The following is a 14,412-nucleotide window of genomic DNA, read 5'->3' as shown; positions in this document are numbered from 1 at the left end:
GGAATGTGTAAATGTGTCTATAAACAGTCCTTATAGAAAACTACAGAAGCTTAAGACTTAAAAAATAAAGTTATAATGTCTTGTCCTACGATGTAGTGAGGACAAAACATCTTAAAACATTAGATTCCACAGTTCCATCCAAAATGCAATCACATTTAACTCTGAGTGCTTCTTGGTGGTGGCAATATAACAGCTTTGTTTTTATTGCCTTCTGTTTGCGCCTGTGCCATAATCCAGCGTGTTTTCAATAGGAATTTCATTTTAAAGGAAGTACTATTACAGCAACCATAACAATTGGTAACACATTCATTACTTTATTTGCAAAACAAAAAAGGTATTTTAAATGCACACATTGAGAGCAATCCAGTAAAAGTTTGAGATTAACATTCATAAAATATATGACAAAGCTCAATTTTACAACCTGCAATAACGTATTATTTCATTGCTACATTGATTCAGTGAAACACTTCTGCATCTCTTAGAACCAAATCATAAATTTAGATATAAGTGCAACAAACAGGAGCTTGTTCATGGAGCCTGTTGATAAGTTTTATTTTTCTATTGCCAAAACAAGAAGCTTTGCAAATTTGATGTTTGATGTTTTGATAATTGAAAAAGAGATCTGACTTACTTTAGTTAGTTGATTATATGTTGTAAATTTGTACTTTTCCACCTCAAATAAATTCAGTTGATGAAAAAGATGCACTTTTTAAAAATGATTTGCTGATTATAAAAACAATTTACAAGTGATTTTACAATCTCTGTGCTAGGAATATAATTCACAGAAAGGAAACATTTAAAGCTGTAAATGATCTTTCAAAACGTCTATTGTGTTGTGTCCAAATTAGCACCTCAGGTCTTTAAGTAAACATTAAAAATACCAAAAAAACATGTGAATAAATGAGATTCCACTGTGGAAGCAGACCCGCAGAAGAAAATGAAATCTGTATAAAATAATGCAGATTGGACATTAGTCTTTCCGGGCAAAATTCCAACATCTGCTGTCCATCCTTGTACAATATTTTTATTTAGTTTTTTTTACCCCTCCAGGGGGTCTTTTGTGGGCTCTAGTGTCCCTTATATGATAGTAGGCTGACAGGAAACGGGGAAGGAGAGGAGGGAAGACATGTGACAAATGTCGTCGGGCCCGGGAGTCGAACCCGCGACAGTCGCGTCGAGGACTCGAGGCCTCCAAATACGGGTCTCGCTAACCACTACACCACCACAGCACGCCCCTATTCAGTATTTTTAAAATAAATTCCATTACAATGGAAACATATATATATATATATATATATATATATATATATATTTTGTCTCTGACAGACGACTTTGTGAAGTTAATAAGTAGGTGCTACAGATGGAGCATTCAAATGTGATATCTGCCAATCGATTCATTACTGCGCTTTAAAAATTATAGCGCCATCTAAGGGAGGGCAAAATATGTTTTAAGTTTTATTTTATTTTGTGGTAATGTACCAACAATAATGAAAAGTAAAAGCAATAATAAAAATGACAACTTCAAGTAGCTGTGTGCCACGCTAATCAGTCCCACACTGTAACTCCATTAAATCATCAAACCAACAGTGGAGAAAATAGTCAAATTAATTTTGACAATACAACCAGTTATGTTTTTTTTTTAAGTCATTAACTTGGATTAATCTTTTGGATGAATCCAAATTTTTATCATGATAAAAAAAAAAACTCACAATACAATAAATGATACGACAAATGCTCACCCCACGCTACACCTTCACTTATGTGGCCAGTCTAATCTGGTCAATTCTTTATCAAATTCAAAAGTTCCACAAATAAAATATTTTTCAGCTTCATATGAGGTTTGGTAAAATGTAAAAAAAACTACGCTCCAACCCTCGCTTTGAAAAGCAGCTAAAGTTCTATAAGAATCTGAAGCTTCAGCTTCGCTGTTCTGACTCCCATGTGTCTGTATGTGCTTTCATTAGCTCAGCCAGTGATCAAAAGAATGTACTTACACTCAAACACAAATCACAGAAGACCTGGCCAGGACCCACAACAGCCCACAATATCCCACTCTCCAGGAATTAGCGTGAATACCCAGAGGGGCCAATTTATTGGTGAGTGAAAATCATAAGAAGTTTCAGGCAAAAAGCAAGACTGGATCTTAAACCTTTAAACCCACATTAAAATAGAGAAAAGGATCATATGGTCATTTCAAAGCAAACTAAAGAAGCTACATATGGAAAAATGTAATGATGAGATGGGAAACTTGTGAATTAAATTTAAAAATTGTTGCTTACACTAGAAATTGTCTTATTTGACTCATACTACCTGTTAAACTTTCTCATTTATACTAATAAAGTGAATAAAAAAATATTGGTGAATATATACACACAGTGAAAGCAAGACTGTATTGGAAGCTGATGCTTCCTGTCTGTGTAAAGATCAAGTCTAGCACTATGTATACGGAGCAGAACATTTTTTTCTGTGTCTCCACATGAATAACTGCTTCCCCAGTGAACTTTATTACTACCTGAATAATTGACAAGTCATATTAAAGCAGACAGCAAATATGCTAGCATTACCCTACTTCTTCAGCTAGCTGCTCTGTATTTAAACATTGTCAGATGGAGTAAGATGTTTAATAAAGACTGTATGACTGGAATCAGATACAGTGGGGGAAATACTTATTTATACTCCAAGTTAACACCAATATAAAGAAATTTATGATGGAGAATCTGTACAATATGGGTGTTTCAATAGACACAGAAGAAATGTCAGCAAAATATATAGAAATAAATATTTAATTAAGGGCTGAAAGCTGATTTGCATTTAATCAAGTGAAGTAAGTACTTAATAAGCATTGTTAATACGCATTTTTAAAGTTCAGTTCAGAAACTCAGTAGTACACATGTGAAACTGGTAGTTTCATATATCATTATTCTACGACCCAGTGTACATATTGTTTTTAGACAATTGGCAGGGTTAAAAGATCAATGACTATTGATAATTGAAAATTTCATTATCCACATAAGCCAGCTTCAGTCAGTTATAGTGCTTCACTTTAGCGCCCCCTGTGGTCTAAAGAGAAATTGCAAAGATAAGTCTCAAAAAATATTTTTTTTTCTTGCCTTTCAGTCCTGAGTAAATGTAGTGTGACACATGACAGTAAAAAAAATAATAAAATAAAGCTTTACTTGTCTTCAAACCCAAACAAAACAAAAGTGGACTACAAACCTGAAAACTCCCCAAATTTTCCTAAAAAAAAAAAAAAAAAAAAAAAAAAATTACTTATCTTATCCCTCAGTGCTTCTATGCAGGTTATTGTGGACTTAAAAGATCACACACAAAAAAGTTTAAATCGAAGGTATTTTAATCTGCATCATCTTTAGTAAAATGTACAATATAAATTGTTCAAATGCTCTCTTTTGATGTACAGTATATTCCATTGTTTTTTGGCCACATGAAAATGTATGCTTTTTGTTTCACAGTGAAGCTGTGCATACAGAGTACATTAAAATATAAAGTCTGAACAAAAACTATCTAAACCCATGTCATAAACCAGAGACAACAGCTTAAACATTTGGCTCTTTTAAACTCCCTCTTTTTGCACCAAAAAAAATCTGAGTGTTTTTTGTTTAATTCATTAGAATTATTTTTCTTTCATGCATTGACTTAAGACACTTGAGAAACTGAAAACAGTGACCTCTGAATTCACTTTATGTATCTAAATCCTTTGCTGCAGAAAACCTTACATTAATCTGAGCACATTCTAATCAGACAGACATGCTAAGAGTTCAGGTAATGTTGCCTTGAAAGATTTCAGTGATAATTTTGATATAAAAGTGACCTTGGTGCTTCTTCATTAATGAGACTAGCATGTAAAATTGTCAGTTTTTATATAAAGCTGCTGTGGATTTCTAAAATATTATATCCAACTATTGGTCCTTGAATCACATAAAAAGAGCCCGGAGGCTAGTGGGAACATATGCATAGTTTTTCTTTATTTATTTTATTTTATTTTTAGTGCAGCATTATATGGTTTCATCTTTTCTATACTCTATGCGTGATAGACTGAGTAATCCATTCAGTGGAATTAAGAACTGAATATATATGTAACCTTTTGCTGTATTATATTTTTCTCAGACAAAGGTCTTATTTTTCCTTTTCAGTTTTTCATGTAAACAGAAATTCTTTCATATTCCTTTGTTGGCATATCCTCACAAAAGGCTTTTAAATACGTCTCTGCACTGTGCACCGACAATCTCTATTAGTCAAAAAGTCAACCAAAGTGGACATGCAGTGCTGTGGAGAACAAATTTAAATATCAAACAGAGACAACCAGAGTAAATACAAAACTGAGTTTTCATGTGAAGAGAAAAATGTTTTCCAAACCAGCCTGTCCAACCTCTCTCTATATGATGAATTAACTGGGATTAGCATTTTTTTTTAGTCAATTTCACTACTTGTCTTCTGAACACTGCCAGACTTGAACAATCAGGAAATCTCTTAAAAAGAACTTGTTTGACAACATGATGTAGGCAAAAAAAAATCTCCAAAATAAACACATCGTTCCCTATTCCAAAGAAATTCAAGAATTGGTCAGAAATCAAAGAAATCATGTCTTCAAAGGTTTACAAAGCCATTTCCCAGGCGTTGGAACCACAGTGAGAACCACTCATGGAGAAAGTTATCATAAGAACACATCCAAAGGAAAACCACTGCTGATCAAGAACTTCCATCTTGCATTTTCCACAAAAGCATCTTAATAATCAGACACAGCATTAAAATAATCTGTGATTTAACAAGACCAAAGTATACGATTTTAAAAGGTGTGTGTCCCTTACATCTGGTGTGAAACTAACAGCATTAAAAAAGATCACATAAAACAGGGTGTAAAACATGTCAAGCATGATGGTGCTAGTGTGATGATCTGGGGTCACTTTGCTTTTCCAGGAACTAAATGACTTGCTATGATTAATAAAAATCTCTACCAGAACATCCTGAAAAAGAATGTCATCAGTTTGTGACCCTAAACTCAGACAATGATCCAAGGGTTTACTGATCACAGTTTTCTGGCCTGAAGTGTCAATTCGGATTTTTTTGTCTTAAATCGCCTCTAAATATGGCAACAAAACCACTAAGTTGGCAACAGTGCGGTGACTATTGTTACTCGGATGTGATCTGGTGGCCAGGTTTATCAGTCAACTCTCTCTCACAGCAGAGCAGACCTTTGATGAAGTAGAGGAAGATCAGTGGATAAGCTCTGTGTCACTGATCTCTCAAAGATTTATGAAACTGAGACTAATTCATTGGAGCAGCTTTACAGCGATCCAAAACAACACCAAGTCTACATTTGAATGACCCAAAAGAACAAAATCATAATTTTGGAGAGACCTGTTTAAAGCTTAAACTAAAATCCAAGTGAGACACTGTGCCACTAACTTCATCTGGCTATTTATGCATGAAACTCCTTGACGTGGCTGTATTAAAATTGTTCTGTAAGGAGCAGAGGGACAAAACTCATCCACAGAAATGTAAGAGATTGCGAGTTACCAGAAACTCTTGAAGGAAGTTGTTTATACCAAAGGTGGCACCGTCAGTTACAGTATTAGATTTATGGGGGGATTAGTATTTTCTCCACAAAGTGCCAGTGCACTTTTCCAAAATAGGTCCCAATTTTTAAACTGCATTTTACTAATTTAGCTTTCTCTGATAGTATTATTTGCTTGATGGTATGAAACATTTAAGTTTGGGAAATGTTTTTCACACTACTGTTTGTGTTGTCTGTTGAGTGTTAGCTGTGTCAGACTTACGTGCATAGCCAGGATGCTGCGCGGGATGAGCTCCCGGTACTGCCGGATGGTAAAGTGCCACGTCTTGATCCTCATCAGATCATCGAAGGCAAACTCCAGTATCAACCGACCCTCTGTGCAAACCTGGAGAAAGATCCCATATTTACTGTTACCTCACATTTTTCCTCATTCTTATGTTTCTTTAACTGACTGGTGGGCAACTGTCAGATCATTGTAACACAGAGAAAAGAAATGTTACAGTTTATTGTTCAGGTACGATTTCTCTAAAAATGCTGGAATTGTTTTGTCTCAATTCTGGAATTTGCTAAATGACTTTTCAAGCTATTATGATCCCAATATTTACTCTGTCCTTGGGCCCCTAAAATGCAAAAATAAAATGTAATCTGCAGAGGGGTGTGTTTACACCAGAGACAAAAGAACTTCAGGTCAGAGAGAGTTGCCAATTAGGAGGAGATGGAGAGAGCCAGAGAAGGGGAAACTGAGAGGGGAAAAAACATTATTTCGCCCCTTTAGCTGAATCCAGCTCTTGCCGGGGCTCTTGCGCTTCCCCGTATTTCGTTGCTGTGACAACCAGGCAAGAGACGGGAGAGAGAAAGAGAAATGGAGAGACAGACAGAGAGTGGGGGGTGGGGGGGGAAATCAGCTGATTAGTTGGCATGGCAACAGCAAAGATGTAATCCCACCAGACACACTCTAATCAATGCCCCCAGCGCAGATGGTCTCCTGAGGATCAACAAGAAAGAGGCTAGCGGCCATACTGAACCCCCCCGACCCAACACACAAACACACACGCACACACCCACCACCACCAACCCTTCATCCCACCACACGACCCTCCCCTTCCTCACCCCCATCCCCCCTGTTCCCAGCCAACTACCTCTGTAACTCACGTGCCAACACACTCAGTTATACAAAAAAAAAAGAAGAAGAAAAAAAGAAACAGAATCTCAACGGCGCTAAAATCACTGCATGGAAAACCGTCTCTCTGCTGTTTCAAATAGAAAATTAGATACCGTGAAATGTTCCCACTTTTATCAAAAAACCCTGTTTGCTGATATATACACCCATTAGAGAGTAAATATAAGAAAAAAAAAGTTTTGTTCAACACCAAAATGTTTTATACAGACACAAACTTTTAGATTACATGCAGCAATAACAAAACATATGGTCAACAGAAGTAATTAAAGCCAATAAGAAATAAAACATTGTGTATATGACTCTGTTGATCTACAGTATTGCTATGACAATCAACAATGCTCAAACAATATGCTGAGTCTAATTTCCGTTGTCATGCAAATTAGCATGTCTTATTTTCTAAATACCATTTTAAAATTGTTTGATGTCCTTAACTGTAATGTAAATTTTTCACAAGTTGCGTTATCTGCTCTGGACAAACCCTGCTCTGGACACACTCTCAACACCCGGACGTTGTTATTGTGTCTTGTCTCTTGTCTTGTCTTGTCTCTATGCTGTAACTGCGAAGTAATTTCCCTGCTGGGATGAATAAAGTACTTCTATTCTATTCTATTCTGTTATAGTTCTGTCTCTCTTGTTAAAGTCAGACTTGCTGCACTTAATAGTAACATTAAAAAGGACAATATGTCATGAGAAACTTGGGATTAATTATTTTATGTCTTGTATAACATGATGTTGTAGCTTGGAAAGTAAATCTTTTAAATGTGTGACACTTCAGTGTTTAGTTTGATATACTGTATTTGCTAGAACTGGAGGGTTTTAAATTAGGTCTCTTGTTATGTTTTGATATAATTTAGTTACTTATATTTCCTCTCCTTTTGGTTAGTAAATTAATTTAAAAATCAAGTAAATAATTGCCTAAGTGAAAACAGAGTTAAGATAATCCATTAATTTAAGGATTTTGCAGCCTTCAACCTGCTACGAAACACTTCCTGGTGTTTTCTATTATAAAAAAAAGTATAAAGGCAATGATTAAATTTTCAATTCACAGTTAAAACATTGTTGACAGTCCACTTTATTGATATTAGAATTAGAAGAAACTTAAAAAAATCAACTTTGGCTGATTTTTTTTTTTCAATTGCATTGCATCCTTTTAATTATGTAGTGGATTATTTTTCTACCCCCTGGCAGCATATTTGAAACTAAATATTAAGGCAAGTATGAAAAAAAAAACTATTAATTCCTGACATTATTTCTGAAAGTTAGGTTGTTTCTCTGCATGGCATTTACCCAGGAGCAGTGGAATAACTTGAAATGTATTTACCAGTGAATCAGTGTCTTATGGTGCTTTCCAGGTCTATTGCCTACAGTGAAACAACAATGCACTATTGATTCCTTCTTCCATAGTACCTACTGCGTCCTTAGCATTGCCTTCTAATATTGCTTCTATTTCTCTCTGCAGTCCTTCTGCTTCTCTGCAACCCATAGATAAAATCATAAATGGCTTAAATCAGAACCAGAGAAAAATGCTGTACTCTAATTGCCAAGCCATATAATCACAAGAATTTGTCTTTGTGGTGCTGGTGCAGAGATAAAATTGCAGCCAAGGCTTCATATTTTCCATCAGGAAGATTCAATCATACACGCTGGTTATTTCTCCACAGCAGAAGTCAGTTGGTTAAACCTCATATTTTCTCAACAAAGCTCTAGCCGATTATTTTTTAGCTAAACAGCTTTCCCTTATGAAAAACTAAAAGGAAGAAAATCCAGATGAATTAAAAAGTGTTCCATTAAATGCTACAGCCCCTCACAGAGTCCCCATTGATTTAAGAGCAGGGTCATAAATCTTGCACACAACGGGGCTGAGATCTCGGGCTCAAAAGAGCAAGAAAGAATAACAGTGTCCCACTGCTGAGACACTATTCAGTACTGTGCCTCAACCTGACAATCAATTAACGGAGCAGATGAGAGTCATTAAATTGAGTATTATAAGCATTTATCACAACTTCTGACAAATTTCTTGACTAAATATTCTAAGTTAGAGTAACTAAGTGGGTAGACACTTAATACAGGAAGAAGGGAAGATTCTGACAGCATGACATGTTTAAAAGTATGATGGTATTAACACACAAATATTTAAGCCAAAATAAATAACATGAGTAATTGTTTTTATTAAAAACAACTGCTGCTATTCGCTTTTGCAGAAAATTTATAGTTTTTTGTCTTACTAAATATTAAAACAAACTGAAGCTTTAGTTTAGCTGATTAACTTGTTGCTATTTAATCAGACAGGTTGCTTGACAGACATGTCGCTTGTACCATGCTAACAGCCAAAAGTGTTACCATAGTAAGTGTATTAAGGCAGCGTAGTAGTCATTTTTCAGCCAGCTGAAACTTAACTAAAATTTCATTATGTAAAAACATTAGAATATGAGCACATTGTCAAGATCATCTAAGTTCTATTTAAATCGATGACAACCTTTCATTATCTAAGGTAATAATTCCTTAACTCGAGTGGTGTAGTGCCACCTCAGGTTAGCTCAGGTCAAAATTTTGGAAAATAAAATCAACACTTCAAAACAAAGAAAATTACTGAAATAAAATTAACACTTCAAAATAAAAATCCTGGAAAATAAAATCAACACTTCAAAATAAAGAATTGCTGGAAAATAAAATCAACACCTCAAAATAAAAAAAGGCTGGTAAATACACCTTTACGAATGTTGCTTTTGAAAAAACATTAGAATATGAGCACTTTTCTTATGTCTTTATTGTGGTAAGATCATGTAGGTATTACTAAAATTAGCTGTTAGCTCAGCTGGTTAGAGCGTGGTGCTAATAACGCCAAGGTCTTGGGTTCAATCCCCATACTGGCCAATTGTAATGTGCTGTGTTTAGAGCGTGGTGCTAATAACGCCAAGGTCTTGGGTTCAATCCCCATACTGGCCAATTGTAATGTGCTGTGTTTTTGAAAATCCACTCTTCAAAAGTGGATCTTGTGTAAGAAACCATTACACGTTTCTTTTGAAAATCATTAGAATGTTATCACTTTTGTCAAGATCATGTAAGTTTTACTGAAATCAATGAAATGCCAAAATAATGTTTGGCCGGTTAGCTCAGCTGGTCAGAGCGTGGTGCTAATAACGCCAAGGTCATGGGTTCAATCCCCATACTGGCCAATTGTAATGTGCTGTCTTTTAGAAAATCAACTCTTCAAAATAGCAGAATTTTTTAAATTATACCATTACACGTTTCTTTTGAAAATCATTAGAATGTTATCACTTTTGTCAAGATCATGTAAGTTTTACTGAAATCAATGAAATGCCAAAATAATGTTTGGCCGGTTAGCTCAGCTGGTCAGAGCGTGGTGCTAATAACGCCAAGGTCATGGGTTCAATCCCCATACTGGCCAATTGTAATGTGCTGTCTTTTAGAAAATCAACTCTTCAAAATAGCAGAATTTTTTAAATTATACCATTACGCATGTTTCTTTTGAAAAACATTAGAATATTATTGCTTTTGTCAAGATCATGTAAGTTTTACTGAAATCGATGAAATGCCAAAATAATGTGTGGCTGGTTAGCTCAGCTGGTTAGAGCGTGGTGCTAATAACGCCAAGGTCATGGGTTCAATCCCTATACTGGCCAACTGTAATGTGCTGTCTTTTAGAAAATCAACTCTTCAAAATAGCAGTATTCTTTAAATTATACCATTACGCATGTTTCTTTTGAAAAACATTAGAATGTTATCGCTTTTGTCAAGATCATGTAAGTTTTACTGAAATGGATGACATGACAAAATAGTGTGTGGGCGGTTAGCTCAGCTGGTTAGAGCGTGGTGCTAATAACGCCAAGGTCTTGGGTTCAATTCCCATACTGGCCAATTGTAATGTGCTGTGTTTTTGAAAATCCACTCTTCAAAAGTGGATCTTGTGTAAGAAACCATTACACGTTTCTTTTGAAAATCATTAGAATGTTATCACGTTTGTCAAGATCATGTAAGTTTTACTGAAATCAATGAATTGGCAAAATAATGTTTGGCCGGTTAGCTCAGTTGGTCAGAGCGTGGTGCTAATAACGCCAAGGTCATGGGTTCAATCCCCATACTGGCCAATGAAAACATCAAGTCTTTAAAAATATTAACTGTGAAAATAGCATAAGGCTTTAAATGGAAAATTTTTACAAAACATTAGAATATGAGCACTTTTCTTATATCTTCATTGTGGTAAGATCATGTAAGTTTTACTTAAATCAACTCTTCAAAACAGCAGACGGCTTTATATCAAACATGTTGATTTTGAAAAACTTTTGAATATGAGCACTTCTAAACTAAACTTATTGCCAGAGAAATGTAACAGAGTGGGATCTTGAGGTTCACCAAATCTCCATAGCAATATATATATTTTTTAAATCTCACATCTTTTCTAGGTCTGCCAAAAACTATGAAGGCTGCTCTGAGTCATGAAGTTAAAATACAAATGAGCAGCTTGTCTGTTGCATAAATTCTGAATAATAAATTCTGTGGGTTTTATTTGCTTGTTTGTTTTTTTTTTTTTTTTTTTTTTTTTTTTTTACATCAATTCAGCCAAATGTTTTAACTGATGATTGAATAATTCACATCTGAATGAATAAAGTTTCAAACTCCAAGCCTATATTAAAACGAGTAAAGATGCAATTTTCTCTTGATCACCTTTGATCGGTCAAGACAAATTAGACAAATTATTGTCTTATGCATTATGCATTTATTTAATGCATCAAAAGTAATAATGCCCACCATTCTTTGCTTTTCTTCAAATTATAGATAACTTGATGATTGCATCTCTAAATGTATAATTTTTCCTTCTGTTTTAAGTGAATTAATGTATTCATTTGCTTCATCAGAGCCCAGTTAATTAATATATATATACAGTACATAACTTAGAAATTACCGAAGAGGTACATAATTAAATGTATTCAATGGTAATGAACAGAACAAAAACAGTTTGGTAATAATCCCTTTTCATTTTTAGCCATTGGTAAAAAAAATCCCTCCTGAATTAGATACACTTGAACTGAAACCATTGTGTCACAAAGTTGCCTTTTCCTCTTTGCTTGCCTCCCAGCATGCAGAAACCCCAGCTGGGCACCAGTAACAAGGACCAAGGCCTCAGAGCTAACACACTCTGGTCAGGGAAAGCAAGGCCTGCTGGGTACTGAATAGAGGTGTTGGGATACTGGAAGGTGGCTGAGAGGTTGGGAGCTTTTGCTCAAATTGGCACCCCGTGTCACCTTGTCAACACCTCTCAGCCTTGTGAGTCACACACACACATTTTCCACCTGCACCTAGAGAGCTCGCCCACTCAGAGAACCCCTGTAGCTCCACCCATTCGTTAGATTATAACACTCTGCCGTAGCAGGAGTGACATCAATTCAGGGAGAGAAAAAAAACTCAAGAACATGGGGTGCTGAACAAGAAAGTCTTTACATCTAGTTTGCATTTATATTTCCACCAGTAAAATTAAATTAGGTGATTCTGGAATGTTGTATATGTTCAACAGCATTGCTGCAGACAATAACATGGGTTTACAACCCATCTCATATTACAAACTGTAGCTAATGATGATGATTAATAACGGGGTATATCAGTATTTTCTGCCCACTTAAAACAAATTACTAGTTCTGGTATGAACCCCCTTCTTACCTTTAGTATGCTCTTAATTATTTATGGCCTTATTCTGACAAAGTCTCAAAAACATTCAGAAAAGATATTGACATGGCAGCATGCCACAGTAGCAACCAATTTGGACATCCATAATTTAATCTTCACTGTCACTACATCCCAGAGGTACTCCGATGGATCCACATTTGGTAACTGTGGAAGCCATTTTTGGAAACTACTAAAATGTATTGATTACAACCATCTGTGAATAACCAAAACCTGTAAATACTTGAGATCCCATCTTAAAATGGGGTCTCAAAATGGAGATAATTAATAGTTCAATTATTCAATATACCTTCAGTCGTTATGCACAGTGGAAACCATTTTAGCACTGTCGCAGAAGCTAACATTCATGGTCTTCCGTAATTCTGAAACCAATCAGCAACATGAAAAAGAATGTTTTTTCTGGATTGGCTGCTTCACGAACAACACAAAGTAACATGTGAAGTACCATTGCACCTAACTAATTCAGCTTCTCAAGGTGCATCTTCTTTAGAATATTGTAGATATACTCGACAAAACATATCAGCGATTAAGCGGTGTTTCCACCAATAATTTGAAGTTGCATTCTACAGAAAAAAGTGCAACTAGATAGGTAAAATTCGAATTGAACAGCAAATGCACTCTGTGAAATAATTTTGACAAGACCCCTACTACTGCGGATTTACAAGAACACCAACTATTGGCCAGTATGTTACCAGTATAAGAAGATATCCATTGCATTGCATTTGTTGTTTCTTGCTGTTTTGATTTTCTGTTAATGGTGAAAGGGTTACAATGCACCCATATGTGAAGTTTTTTGTTTCTTTCTCAGATCATTACAGGATTCCCAGACTAACCAATTAAATTGATGCTAACTGTACTTTTAGAACTCATTGAAAACATTTAAGTAAAACAACAGAAATCTAACTCAACTTTTAATATACCACAATATTTTTTTAAAAAATATGCAAAGAATTAGACTTTTTGAAAGACGGATGGAGGAGCAGAAAGAGACAGATACAGGCACAGAGAGAGAGAGAGAGAAGGAGGCAGAGGCAGAGCAAGAGCACGAGTTGGGAGCTGGGGATGATTTCTCCAGGGATAAAGGATGCGGGTGTGTGTGTCTGTGTGGTATGTGTGTGTGTCTGTGCATCTCGAGGGAGCGGGGGTGGGGAGGAAGAGGGAAAGAGAGGGGGGATGAGAGAGAGAGCGTTGGAGTAGAGAGCGAGGGAAGAATGAGCGAGCCGGCAAGGCGGGGAGGGGGATGAGCAAAGCGGCGGTGGGGGTGATGTGCTGTGGTGGTGGTGTTTGAGGGAAAGCGAGGCGAGGCAGAGCTGATTGAGATTCGGGCCTCCAGAGCTGCAGGCTCGCTGCTGCTGGGAGCTCAGACAGAACACGCTCAGTTATTGGAATTTTTTTTTTCTAATGAATTAATTCTTCTCATCCAATTTAGGTGAAGATGAAAAGAGAGCAGGGCTGCAAGCATCAAATTTAGCTTTTTGTTGACCGGGCCTAGCCTGTTCTGCTCCCATTTTGTACGGTTAATATCTGACACTTGTAATATATTATAGCTTTTTTTGGTCTGCTGCTTTCGAGAAGCCTTGTTTACAAAAAGCAGAGAAAACTCAAACAGCAACAACATGAAAAGAAATTTCCTTTTTCTATTACTTGACACATTCCATTCTTATTTATTAACATGATAACAAAAGCGCTCCCCTCGTTCCACTTATACTAAAGTATAAACGTGTTTACACATATGCCAACACTCCACCCTTGCCTACAAAAATTGCCCCTGTTTTTCTCCCCCTGATTGAAGCTAAACATTTATTCATGTAAATACCTGCCACATTCAAAATAAGAGCATGATTGAATGAAAAATAATGCTCATTGCTACAGAGTTAAAATAAATGTTCTATTAAATTGAAGTCAGTTATGATGATGATTAAGCAGATGTTAGGAATGACAGCTGTAGGTTGATGTAAGCCACGGTTAAAGCTCCACCTTGTTGCTGTAGTTATTGCGG

The 14,412-nt window shown here is 35.9% G+C and overlaps 1 protein-coding gene and 3 non-coding genes across 7 annotated transcripts in view; 3 read left to right on the top strand and 1 right to left on the bottom strand.

The window, feature by feature from the left end:
- The window catches only part of ldb2a (LIM domain binding 2a), a 97,509-nt gene that overhangs the window by 20,509 nt on the left and 62,588 nt on the right, over positions 1 to 14,412 (bottom strand). For all 4 annotated transcript variants that reach the window (XM_028009399.1, XM_028009397.1, XM_028009398.1 and 1 more), the window contains exon 4: positions 5,796 to 5,918. In XM_028009399.1, the coding sequence (XP_027865200.1) occupies positions 5,796 to 5,918 (123 nt within the window). The remainder of the gene's footprint in view (positions 1 to 5,795; positions 5,919 to 14,412) is intronic.
- On the top strand, positions 9,816 to 9,889 carry trnai-aau (transfer RNA isoleucine (anticodon AAU)). Its single transcript has one exon. It is a non-coding gene; the product is annotated as a tRNA-Ile (tRNA).
- trnai-aau (transfer RNA isoleucine (anticodon AAU)) lies at positions 10,049 to 10,122 on the top strand. Its single transcript has one exon. It is a non-coding gene; the product is annotated as a tRNA-Ile (tRNA).
- Positions 10,749 to 10,822, top strand: trnai-aau (transfer RNA isoleucine (anticodon AAU)). Its single transcript has one exon. It is a non-coding gene; the product is annotated as a tRNA-Ile (tRNA).

The sequence above is a fragment of the Xiphophorus couchianus genome, chromosome 23 (genome assembly GCF_001444195.1).
Source record: "Xiphophorus couchianus chromosome 23, X_couchianus-1.0, whole genome shotgun sequence".
NCBI lineage: Eukaryota > Metazoa > Chordata > Actinopteri > Cyprinodontiformes > Poeciliidae > Xiphophorus > Xiphophorus couchianus.
The sequence above is the reverse complement of the archived record's forward strand: the minus strand, read 5'-3'. Positions and strand labels throughout refer to the sequence as shown.